This window comes from Triturus cristatus, chromosome 4_1, assembly GCF_964204655.1.
Source record: "Triturus cristatus chromosome 4_1, aTriCri1.1, whole genome shotgun sequence".
NCBI lineage: Eukaryota > Metazoa > Chordata > Amphibia > Caudata > Salamandridae > Triturus > Triturus cristatus.
The window spans coordinates 228097926-228111175 of record NC_140585.1 but is presented as its reverse complement, the minus strand read 5'-3'; the positions used below and the strand labels follow the sequence as shown (position 1 = coordinate 228111175).

General features: G+C 42.3%; 1 protein-coding gene across 3 annotated transcripts in view; it reads left to right on the top strand.

Annotated features, from left to right (window-relative positions):
* Positions 1–13250, top strand: part of BRAF (B-Raf proto-oncogene, serine/threonine kinase) — an 803995-nt gene that overhangs the window by 115524 nt on the left and 675221 nt on the right. For all 3 annotated transcript variants that reach the window (XM_085651927.1, XM_085651928.1, XM_085651929.1), the window contains exon 2: positions 12013–12114. In XM_085651927.1, the coding sequence (XP_085508053.1) occupies positions 12013–12114 (102 nt within the window). The remainder of the gene's footprint in view (positions 1–12012; positions 12115–13250) is intronic.

Below are 13250 nucleotides of genomic sequence, written 5' to 3'. Positions count from 1 at the left end.
TTTGTGTACCCCAGCATATGTCGGCCTCATTCTTCGTGTGGAGTGAGGATTGGACTTTATATATATATATATATATGTGTGTGTGTGTGTGTGTGTGTGTATATATATATATATATATTATCTACTGGTGGTCGCCAGTAGATAGTTATAGTTAGGATCATGTTTCCATAGGAAATCCGCAACATTCTATTTGGAATAACTTTGGCGCCGATTGACGAATCCTCGCGAAATTTTCAAAATAGGTGGGGCGCTCCGCTCCTTCCCTGAAAGTCTCGGGGGGATTCGTCAAGCGGGGGCTGAGAAAAAGGGGTGGTCCCAAAACGCGTTTTCCCCATGCATTTTTCCATAGGACCTTTAGTCCAAGCTACAGCCCGAACGGCTGAACAGAATTACTTGAAAGTTGGCAGAGAGGTAGTCCTCAGGTCAGGGATGTGCCTTTTGCAGGTCTGGTGTAAATCTGTTCAGTATTTCCTGAGAAAATAGCATTTAAAAGCATATATATATCTATAAGCGCGCACCGTGCGCGTACAGTAAAACTTACCGTACGCGCACGCTGCCGTGCGCGATTCTGATTGGTTGTTAGATCTTAGTAAACATTCGAATCGGTCGAAACCAGGAAGTGTCGTCCGCCATTTTGTCTCTCGCAGTCTGAGGGGGTGAAAAACAAAGGTGGAGAACGTGAAAAGGGGGCAGGGTGGACAATTCCTGACCCCCTAGCCTTTGTCAGGGGGTCCCAGAAGGACCCCCAAGGGCCAAAATTTCTTTTAATTTAGTTTCGAAAAATCGCGGAGTGCGCGTAGCGTGCGCGTACGGTAGAAACGGAAAAATTCCGCGAACTGCGCAACGTGGGCCTGCGGTTATAGTTAGGATCATGTTTCCATAGGAAATCCGCAACATTCTATTTGGAATAACTTTGGCGCCGATTGACGAATCCTCGCGAAATTTTCAAAATAGGTGGGGCGCTCCGCTCCTTCCCTGAAAGTCTCGGGGGGATTCGTCAAGCGGGGGCTGAGAAAAAGGGGGGGTCCCAAAACGCGTTTTCCCCATGCATTTTTCCATAGGACCTTTAGTCCAAGCTACAGCCCGAACGGCTGAACAGAATTACTTGAAATTTGGCAGAGAGGTAGTCCTCAGGTCAGGGATGTGCCTTTTGCAGGTCTGGTGTAAATCTGTTCAGTATTTCCTGAGAAAATAGCATTTAAAAGCATATATATATCTATAAGCGCGCACCGTGCGTGTACAGTAAAACTTACCGCACGCTGCCGTGCGCGAGCGCGATTCTGATTGGTTGTTAGATCTTAGTAAACATTCGAATCGGTCGAAACCAGGAAGTGTCATCCGCCATTTTGTCTCTCGCAGTCTGAGGGGGTGAAAAACAAAGGTGGAGAACGTGAAAAGGGGGCAGGGTGGACAATTACTGACCCCCTAGCCTTTGTCAGGGGGTCCCAGAAGGACCCCCAAGGGCCAAAATTTCTTTTAATTTAGTTTCGAAAAATCGCGGAGTGCGCGTAGCGTGCGCGTACGGTAGAAACGGAAAAATTCTGCGAACTGCGCAACGTAGGCCTGCGGTGCGCGAAGCACACTGTACGCCCACAGCGTGCGCACGGTGCGCAAAGCGCACCGTGCGCGTACCGTACGCGCACGGTGCGCTTTGCCTTGAAAAAAAAAAAAATACATAACTTAGCATTTAAAAAACCGTACAAATTCACTGAAAAAACCATAGGTTTCACACACGTTATAGTTAGGAATTAGCATTTAAAAAACCTTGCAAATTCACTTAAAAAACCATAGGTTTCACACATGTTATAGTTAGCTGGACATTTCACTCGTGAAAAACCATTGAAATTCCCCCGTTATAGTTAGTGCAGGCAACTATAACTCACGCGACCGCAATCCTCTGCTGATGACGTCAGATATTACATCACTGATGACATATGTGTCTTTCTGAAAAAAAAATATTTGTAATATATGTATAGCTAAAAATTAATGGAAGAAGACATGGGTAAATAAGTGTTTAAATACAGTGATGTAATATCTGACGTCATCAGCAGAGGATTGCGGTCGCGTGAGTTATAGTTGCCTGCACTAACTATAACGGGGGAATTTCAATGGTTTTTCACGAGTGAAATGTCCAGCTAACTATAACATGTGTGAAACCTATGGTTTTTTAAGTGAATTTGCAAGGTTTTTTAAATGCTAATTCCTAACTATAACGTGTGTGAAACCTATGGTTTTTTCAGTGAATATATATATATATATATTATCTACTGGCGGTCGCCAGTACATAGTTATAGTTAGGACCTATTTTCCATAGGAAATCCGCAACGTTCTGTTCCCAATAAGTCTGGCGCCGGTTGATGAATCCTCGCGTAATTTTCCAAACTTTTGGCCAGCTCCGCTCTGACCCTGAAAGTTTTGCTGTGATCCGTCAAGCGGGGGCCGAGAAAAAAGGGGGGTCCCAAAACGCGTTTTCCCCATGCAATTTCGACTTTTATACCTATCTTTGTGTAATACAATCTTTTTATGAAATGTTTGACAAATGTAAAATTGCCTGTGAGAAACCACGTTTTTTTATATTTTGTTAAATCCAAGTCCTATGTCTGTACTTATTTGAAAACTTTATTGACAATTTTGTAAGCGGTTCTCTGATTGGGCACCTTATATATAGCCACTGATTGGTCCTGCGCGTCATGTGATCAAGACTGCCGTGGGGCAGTCGAAACGCGTCAGGCTGAGCACTTGCGAATTATTTTGCACTATGCACTTTAATCTGCACACCAAATAAAGAAAGTTCAACTTCCACGCTGTGGTCCGTACCTGCTTTTTGGGTTCTATCGGGAACCGTTCCAGGATACTTGGTTATCATATATATATTATCTACTGGCGGTCGCCAGTACATAGTTATAGTTAGGACCTATTTTCCATAGGAAATCCGCAACATTCTATTCCCAATAAGTCTGGCGCCGGTTGATGAATCCTCGCGTAATTTTCCAAACTTTTGGCCAGCTCCGCTCCGACCCTGAAAGTTTTGCTGTGATCCGTCAAGTGGGGGCCGAGAAAAAAGGGGGGGTCCCAAAACGCATTTTCCCCATGCAATTTCCCATAGGATCTGTTGTCGCAGTTACAGCCCGAACCGCTGAACGGAATGACACCAAATTTGGCAAAGAGGTAGTCCTCAGTTCAGACTCGTGCCTTTTGCATAAATGGTGTGAATCTGTTCAGTAGTTCCTGAGAAAATTAGGGTAAAAAAGTTAGCGATATCTATGGCCGGGGAGGATCCGCGGACCCTACCCGCACCGTAAGCGCACCCTCCCTGAACCGAGCGCGCACCCTCCCGATCGCGCGCTGAATGCTAATTGGCTGTCGAGTGTCTGTCTACATTCGAAACTAGGAACTGTTGGCGGCCATTTTCTGCCTCGTAGAAGCGAGGCTGAAGAAGCAAGGGGAATAAGTGTGTAAAACATATAAAGGGGGCAGGGTCGAAATACTCTGACCCTCTAGAGGTGCTTGGGGCCCCCTTTTTAAAAAAAAAAAAAAAACTGCGAAATGCGCGCAGGGTGCGCTCATCCTACCGCATTGGGTGCACGTATTCTCACGCGTTGGGTGCACGTATTCTCACGCGTTGGGTGAGCGGTTCCTAACGCGTTGGGTGCGCGGATCCAAGGAAAAAAAAACTGAAATTTTTGGGAGATAAACAAACGTCACGTGTCGCGTATAGGCTGGGAGTCGCGTACCTGTGGCATTGCGATCGCGCACTAAACGTGCCCAACGCATACCATGCGCGGATGCGAACGCGTAGGGATCGAGAACAGTGCGCATAGGGTGCGCGGATCCAAAAACATGGAAAAATAATATATAAAATAAATTTTTGAACATATAGTTAAAGAAATATTTTTAAAAATATAAAAAAAATGTTTGAAAAACCTTAATTAAAAAAATAAATTTTAAAAATGGTGATAAAAAGAATTTCAAGAAAACATAATTAATGAAATTGACACACTGAATTTGAAAAATATAGAAATCCAATGAAAATCATTAAACATGATATCTTTAGAGATAAGTTATAGATAGGAATTAGCATTTAAAAAACCTTTGAAATTCACTGAAAAAACCATAGGTTTCGTGCACGTTATAGTTGGGAATTGGCATTTAAAAAACCTTTGAAATTCACTGAAAAAACCAAAGGTTTCAGGGGCGTTATAGTTAGGAATTGGCATTTAAAAAACCTTAGAAATTCACTAAAAAAACCATAGGTTTCAGGGGCGTTATAGTTAGCTGGACATTTCCCTCGTACAAAACCCCAGAAATTCCCCTGTTATAGTTAGTTCAGCTAACCATAACTCGCGCCCCCGCAGTGCACTGCTGATGACGTCACATATTACATCACTCATGTCATGGTCAGTGACATCACTGATGACATCTCAAATGACATCACTGATGACATCATCCACGTGATAAATTAGTGCATCTTCTCACACCCTAATATAACCTTTGATACACCGACTCAAAATTTCAGACTGCCATTCTCAAAACCATAGATACTCCAATACCAATAACTACATACCCACTCATTGACTCTTAGGTCTACATACATCTCCACTCACTCACCTGCTCACCTGTACAGTCACTCATACTTACAGTCACTCCGTACAAGACTCATATGCATTTATACACCTATATAGACACTCACACACCACCAATCATCCATTGAGGTACTGACACCTAGTCAGTCATGCAAATAATTAAACACAATCCAATTTACTCACCTATACAGTTAAACACACTCAAGTTCACTTACTCATAAAAATACTAACAAATTCTGACGCTCTTATACAATTACTAATACAAGCACACACTCATCCATACAGCCACTCCAGCAATCACACACTCTCACATATAGATAGTTATATACTCTTACACACATATACACTGCATTTCACATATGTAGTTACTGAAGCATGTACAACTGAGATATACATTCAATCACTAACACACCCATACATACACTCACACAACCATACAGTCCATCACAATTGCACTCTTAAAACCATGCACCCACTGAACCACCCTCTCACACATCTATGCACAGAGTCACACACACCCTACCCACACAAACACTCAGGCACCCATACAGATACTCAGACAACCAATCAATAACCCATATAGACACTCCTATAGCTATTCACAAAACCATGCAGCCACTTATACACCAACACACAGACACATACAGACATTCACACAGTTTAGTCACTAGTCTGCAGTAAGATACATTTATGACTCACTTATAGAGTCAGTTACACACCTAGAAAATCACCCATTCACACACTTATACACCCACTCATTCTTCCATAGGCCTTTCACTATAAATATATAAAACATATTTAAACTTTTCAGAAAAACACACATTCACTGGATGATGGCATCAGTGATATCATTAGTGATGTCATTGCAGATGTCATCAGTGATGTCATCAGTGATGTCACTGACCATGTCATGACTGATGTAATATGTGGCGTCATCAGCAGTGCATTGCGGGGGCGCGAGTTATAGTTAGCTGAACTAACTAGAACAGGGGAATTTCTAGGGTTTTGTACGAGGGAAATGTCCAGCTAACTATAACGCCCTTGAAACCTATGTTTTTTTTAGTGAATATATATATATATTCACTGAAAAAACCATAGGTTTCACACATGTTATAGTTAGCTGGACATTTTACTGATAAAAAACCAATGAAATTCCCCCGTTATAGTTACTGTAGGCAACTATAACTCACGCGACCGCAATCCTCTGCTGATGCTAATACTGTATTTAGACACTTATTTGCCCATGTCTTCTTCCATTAAATTTTAGCTATACATATATTACAAATATTTTTTTTTCATAAAGACACATATGTCATCAGCAGAGGATTACGGTCGCGTGAGTTATAGTTGCCTACAGTAACTATAACGGGGGAATTTCATTGGTTTTTTATCAGTAAAATGTCCAGCTAACTATAACATGTGTGAAACCTATGGTTTTTTCAGTGAATTAGCAAGGTTTTTTAAATGCTAATTCCTAACTATAACGTGTGTGAAACCTATGGTTTTTTCAGTGAATTTGTACGGTTTTTTAAATGCTAATTTATTTATGTATTATTTTTTATATATTTATTTTACAATAAACTACGTATTAAAAATTATTATTATTTTTTTTTTTGGTTTTCACCCTGCGAATTATTTTTTTTTTTTTTGCAAAAAAAAAAAATTTTTTTTTTGTGTTTTTCAGGGTGCGCGCACTGTGCGCGCACCCCCGCGATTTTTAAAAAAATAAAAAATTTTTTTTTTTGCCTTCGGGGTCCTTCAGGGACCCCCTGACAAAGGCTAGGGGGTCAGGAACTCTCTACCCTGCCCCCTTTTCACGTTCGCCACCTTCCTTTTTCACTCTCGCACTGAAAACAAACAAAATGGCGGCCGACACTTCCTGATTTCGACCGATTCGAACGTTGACTAACATGTAACCACCAATCAGAATTACGCTCGCGCACGTTAGGGTGCTCGCACGGTGCTCGCACGGTGCGCGCACCCTGCGCGCATATATATATATATATGCTTTTAAATGCTATTTTCTCCGGAAATACTGAACAGATTTACACCAGACCTACAAAAGGCACTTCCTTGACCTAGGGACTACCTCTCTGCCAAATTTTGAGTAATTCTGTTCAGCCGTTCGGGCTGTAGCTCGTTCTAAAGGTCCTATGGAAAAATGCATGGGAAAAACGCGTTTTGGGACCCCCCTTTTATCTCAGCCCCCGCTTGACGGATCCCCCCGAGACTTTCAGGGTAGGAGCGGAGCGTAGCGCCCCACCTATTTTGAGAAATTCGCGAGGATTCGTCGACCGGCGCCAAAGTTATTCAAAATAGAATGTTGAGGTTTTCCTATGGAAACGTGGTCCTAACTATAACTACCTACTGGCGACCGCCAGTAGGATATATATATATATATATATATATATATATATATATATATATATATATATATATATATATATATATATATATATATATATATATATATATATATATATATATATATATATATATATATATATATATATATATATATATATATATATATATATATATATATATATATAATATTCAGCTGAAGGAGTGAGGCTGGTGCATCTCAAGCACTGGAGCGGGTCCCAAAAGGCCTTGTTGGGTCAGAGGACATGCACAGGTAGGTTCCTAGGGGGTCAGGAGGTACCTGCTTCTACCTCATCCTAAGACATTATCCTCTGCACAAACATCATGCAATAGTTTGGATAACCAGTATTTGTCCTGAGTGATCATTTTTCACAAGAATATTGCACACATTTCCTGCCTTTCTCCTAGCGATCCCTTCTTACTTTGATATCAATCGGTGGATTTGTCATCCTATATTTACTGTCTTATTCAATCGGGACTGAAAGAACTCTCTGTTCTCTTGACAAATAGAGGGCCCCTTTCTTCTGCTTGCAGTGCACAAAGATTATATGCTCCCTGGACTAGTTCTTAGTGACCTCTTGGGGTTCAGTGGGCTTTGAAAACGTATATTGGGTGCTAGATTTATTGCACCATTGAAAGCTTCTGTGCAAAGGATATTCAAACTTCTAAGGACACACAGATGTATTCAGCCTGAACCAAGATGATACTTGGTCATGTCTTTCTGTAGTCATCTGCAGGGATGCTGTATGGGCTTCTCACCGCAACCTCTAAGTGCAGTTTATGTATAGAAAAAGTGCTAATTGGATGCTCGCTTTTGTCAAGCCTTACTCAGTAAGTTGTTTCCGTAGACCTTTTTGTCTCGTGTGTAAGAAAAATTGCCCAATCACACCCTGAACTTCTGGTAATCTCAAAATGGACTAGTAAGTAGAAGGTAGTCACCGAACTGATTCTTAATTGTTTAAAAAAATATATATAATTTTACGTTTTTGCCTTCATATACATAGAACACATCATGACATCATATCAGGATCATTAGGGCTCTTACGATAGGGTTGGGGCGACCAAATCTGGCAGGGGGGCCCGAGAGGATACTTTAGACAGTTACTTGGCCACCAGGGCGTTTTTAAGGCAAGTTCCAAACTTTACAGGACGACCGCCATAGACATCAGTGGATGGGTCCTGATGCTGAAGAAACAGGCGAAAGATGCTCAAAGGATGCTCCGATTGTGGTGTGTTCGATCGGGGTGTATTTGTGGTGGTTCCGCAGTCCACGGATGATGTGGCTACTTTGGCCCAGTGATCGGGGTCCCTCGAAGTCCTCTACGTTGCAATAGCAGGCCGCCAATGCTGGGCTACTTGTCTCATTGCACCGCGGTTGGAGTGAAATCATTAGGTGAAGGCTTGTGTCCCTTGAGTACGACAAATCTCGTCTTTGATAGCACTCCCGAGTCCGCAGACACGGCTCCAACTTTTGGCTATCTCTGATTTGTCATTTAGAGTACCCAGCAAATGGAGTGGCAAAACTTCTGTGGTGGCTACCAGCTTATGTTTGGGCTTCTTCATTTCTTTTGACCCTGGAGCTGGTTGTAGGGGGATCAGCCGACTGATCGTTTGAGTCACTGCTGTGGGTGAAGGCTGGGAACCAACGTTTGCCTGAGCCAGGAGTCGTCGGTACAGTCCACATCCCACTAGCCCATAAGTGCAGCAGGCGCAGTTCTCTTGACAGTGCAGCCTTTCTTTATCCAGGTTATGGACAGCAGGGCAGTCCATTTTCGGTTCTTTCTTCAATTCCAGTGTGCTCTGAGGGGCAGTGGGCCATTAGGGCCATATTTATCCCAGGAAAGAGAGCCCAGAGGGGACCACGCGGTCTTTAGCCAATGGGCTACTGGGTCCCCTCCTACTTAGTGCTGTGTTTCCTGCAGTGTGTGGCATCTAGCTATCCGAGAGTGCCCCATTCTTGCCCCTTTCAAAATGGCCCAACCCTTCCTTGACCCTAAGGAGCACGGTAGCCCACCCTAGAGATGTGGCTAACAGTGGGTTACACGTCCACAGGGAAACTGGTTTGGGGACAGGTTTTGCTCTATTGCTCTGTCTCTTAATTGTCTTCAGGAACAAAAGGCATCCTGCTCAGGGATGTTGTTACAGTTGCCCCTTAAAAGGCAGCTTCCCCATGGAAGCTTGCCTTTTGGGCTAACACCCGGAGTGGCCTTCCTGGGAGAGGAGGTTACACTTCGCTCTGTGACAACAGTTTTTGTTCCTGTGCTGCGGAGTTGTTGACACATCTCCCCAGGCTGGCAGGAATCTGTCTGTGTGCCAGGGCCTTTGTGAGGTCGCTGGACTAGCTGGAGTGCAGAGTGGCAACTTTCTAAAAGCTTTCTTTATTAGTGACATTATATTCGACCTTGGCGTCAGATCGGATTTAATGCCACGATTACTTTGATACCTTACTTGACCTGCTTGGGTAGTTCCTTTCAAAGGCTGGCCAGGCTGGCATGCCAGTTGGTAACCAAAGGAGCTACTAACTTTTCCACAGCAAAACAACAAAAAGTGTTGCCATTAAGACTTATGAAAAGAAAATGTCCTACTTAATAATATATAGCTCCCTGCATAGGGCTCTTTTGTATATACTTGTATATAAAATTAAGGGAAGTGGGGGCTTTGCTATTAGTTTTAATGGCAAAGTCGACTAGCAATGTAAATACTGCCTTTTCAGTCCGCATTGGCAGACTAGGGTCCATTTTGTCCTTGTCACATTCAGGGCGGCATAAATAGGGCTGCAACCCTGTGTGAACACTCTGCTTTACATGCCCTGGGTACCATATACTAGGGACTTATAAGTAAGTTAGTACTTGCCAATTGGGTGTATCCAATTCAACATATTTTTTGTATAGGGTTAGAACACTGACACTGATGTCTGATTAGCAGGCCTCAGCGCACTCTCAGTCTAAAAACCAGCAGCATCAGTCCAAAAATGTGGGGGCAAGCATGCAAAAAGAGGCATTTCCTTACCTAGTGTGTCAGGCCAATCAGTAGGCCAACCTCTGGAGCTGTGCCGCTGGCGAATGATGCCAGCCATTAGCTGTTAGGGGTGTGTAAAGCTCATCCGAGAGGCCACCAACCCCTTATCTGAGGAAATATTGTCTGAGTCACCAGTGGCATGTTGCAGGCTTGGATCGTGTAATTGTGATGAAGTAATCAAAGCCAAGATGCTCTCTTCATGTGATGGATGCCCTGGAAGTGGATTTACACAACAGGGTCCCTCATCGGTGCTGCACCCAGAATGGACAGGATCCACATGAGTACGAGGAGTGTTACTCCCAGTCTCAAATGCATTTTGTTGCTGTTCTAGCCAGTCCCATACATCTGTTGGCTCTATGTAGAATTATGAACACTGATTCTGTGACTTAGTATTGCACGGAACAGAAGAGAGTACTTAAGAACAAGGTCTGTTAGTGTAGTGAGGAAATGGGGTTAAATGCAGACATTGCTGAGTTAGCATAAATAGTATATGCTTGGCTGCCATACTGCCACTTTTGCACACAACCCTACATAGCTCTGTTCTCGTTAAATACTTTGCTGACGCTGCTTCACATGAGCACTGCCTACCTTTCACATACTCAGCGGGGCACCGCACTCTCTGTCTGCTCAGCCTGTTCAAGGTCGAATACCAATGTATGCTGTTGATTCACTTTGGTCAGTCCCACGCACATAGACATAACATGAAGCACAGTGGCCCAACTGAAACTCGGGTGCTTTTAATATGGCATTACATGCATGAGACGGCACTTGGACAAAACCTTTCCAACATAGAAGAGCTGTGCTGATCCTGAGGTGAAATTCACTGCATCTGATCTCGTAGGTATGGGGTCTCGCTGACAAAGCCCAGAGGTCTTCTATAATTATTCTAAACTAGCTCATGAGCACGTGGAGGGTGGTAAAAGGAGCTATAGTCCTGTCTCCACTGTCATTATAATATGATTTCCTCTTTTGTGCTTTATGGAATTGTAACAATGCTAATTATATTATTTTTATGCATTATGCTGCTCGTATTGGCTAGAGTACTACACATTAGAACACGTTAAAAATAAACATTTTAAACTATACAATGTCTCTAATGACTGTGTTGTGGACAAGTATGAGTGTGATCGAAAGATTGTTCTTGTTTCCCACTATTCCTGAGAGTTTACTAAGTCGCATGTTCTAGGTTGTCTAATAATTGGTAGCTTCGCTGTAGTACGGAGAACGAATGAGACACTAATGCTAGTCGGATTGGGTTTCTGGGCACTGAGGTGGCTTTTTTGGTACACAACAATACACCGAGCTCCTGGTTTCCTGCGCTTAGTTCTGTGCATGAGCAGAATCCCTGCAACATTAGTTTACATTTAACAAAGCCTTTTGACACTACACTGGAATTATGTAATCTGGAAAGATCATAATGCATGCATGACCCTCATCATGGTATTTGTTTGCATCTCTTTTTCTAATTAATTAATCCAGCAATTTGTCTTCTGCCATTTGAGCCTTCATCTTAAAAAAAAAAAAAAAAAAAAGTACTACTTTGAGCTTGGAAGTCAGAGAACGTGTGCTTGGAGGGTGTCACACCAAAAGTCTTTGAAATAGACCTGTCCTGTGCAAAGCTGCATTGTTTCATTTGCCATCAAGCAGGTACCTCAAGAGTATCGCGGACGCAGGACAAAGGACTACAGTACACGAGTCTCTAGTAAATAACATATTTTATCCATAAAGGATATTTTCTACAGTGCCTCACAAGAAAAACTGATGATGGGTTCAGGTTTATTTAAACTACTTTTGATAATTCAGGCTAGAGATTTTGGAGCTTCACGAAAAAGTAATATATTGATGAATGTTCTAGCAATGTGTTACAGTGTGTTACTGTAAGGTGATACCTATATTAGGAAGCTAATGTTAGTTACATAGCTTTTCTATAACCAAAATTGTCATCAGTTTAAAGTGAACTGTTCTCACATCATATTCTTCATTTTCTGCCTACGCTAAGTCTGAAACATTTGTTTGTCCCTCCTAGGTGTGGAATATCAAACAAATGATTAAATTAACACAAGAACACATTGAGGCACTGTTGGAGAAATTTGGAGGCGAGCACAACCCACCTTCAATATACCTAGAGGTAAGTTTGAATGCTAGTTCAAAATATAACACACAACATTTTATCTGCCTGTTTGATAGCTGAATTGGATCTGAAATGTAAACACTTGGAATATGTTGTTTATTGACCTGGGTAAATAAATGACTATTGGCATATTTCCCTCTATTTCGTTTATGGATATTTACCTACATAACATCTTAATTGTTGCATATTACCATTGGCATCCATGTTTTTATTATTGTGTACTTAATCCTAAACTTTCCACTGATTACTGACATTGGGTTTCCTGACCTTAGCTAGGGGCAGGATCATTCTTTCTCAATATCCCTTTCACTGCCCCTGCTAAATTTTTATCTGGCAATGTAAATGCACCAATAGTAAACTTTTTATAGTGCCATAGCACAAAGTGTCCCCGCTCCTGCCAGTGTCACTAAATGGTGCCATGCGTAACCTTCTTGCCCTCCAAGGAGTTTAATATTGCCTTAACTATGCACGCAAGGCCAAAGTTGAACCCTATACATCCAGCTTTCCAACTTCAGATGACATAACCTGACATTACTCCCTACATGTCAGGACAATCATCTGCTTCTTGCCCTCTACACTATCTCCCATAGTTCAACACTGGACAGCATAGCAAGTTTTCTCCCAGACTGAGGCCCGCATAGACTTGTTACCCTGCCTAATTAGCGAGATGGCCATCGGTCAATATATACCTGATTCCTCATTTAGGACTTTGGACAGACAGGTTTAGCTTTTTGAACCTTTATGGATCATTAATTCAATGCCATTTGCTCTCAACTGCTTTACACATTATCTTTGACAAAGCTCCAGGCCAGCACCCCGCACAAAGGGTGAAACGCGTGTGGACCGGTCCACTATTTCTTAAGACACACCTAATAAATGTCAACCTTCCACATTAAAAATGCATAAATTGGCTATAATTTTTAAAACTGTCTAACCTAGATACACCTAGTTGCGTCTGTGTTTGTGGGATTTAGGGGTAATGCCCAACTTCAGGTTATGACAGTTAAATCTGAAACTACAGCGGATCTTCTGGACATTACCCCTTTCTTTCTGCTTAGATTCATTTACGTCCCCTAGTTCCAGGAGACCCACAGGACAGCTTGCGCATTCCCAGAAAAGCCTAAACAAAGACC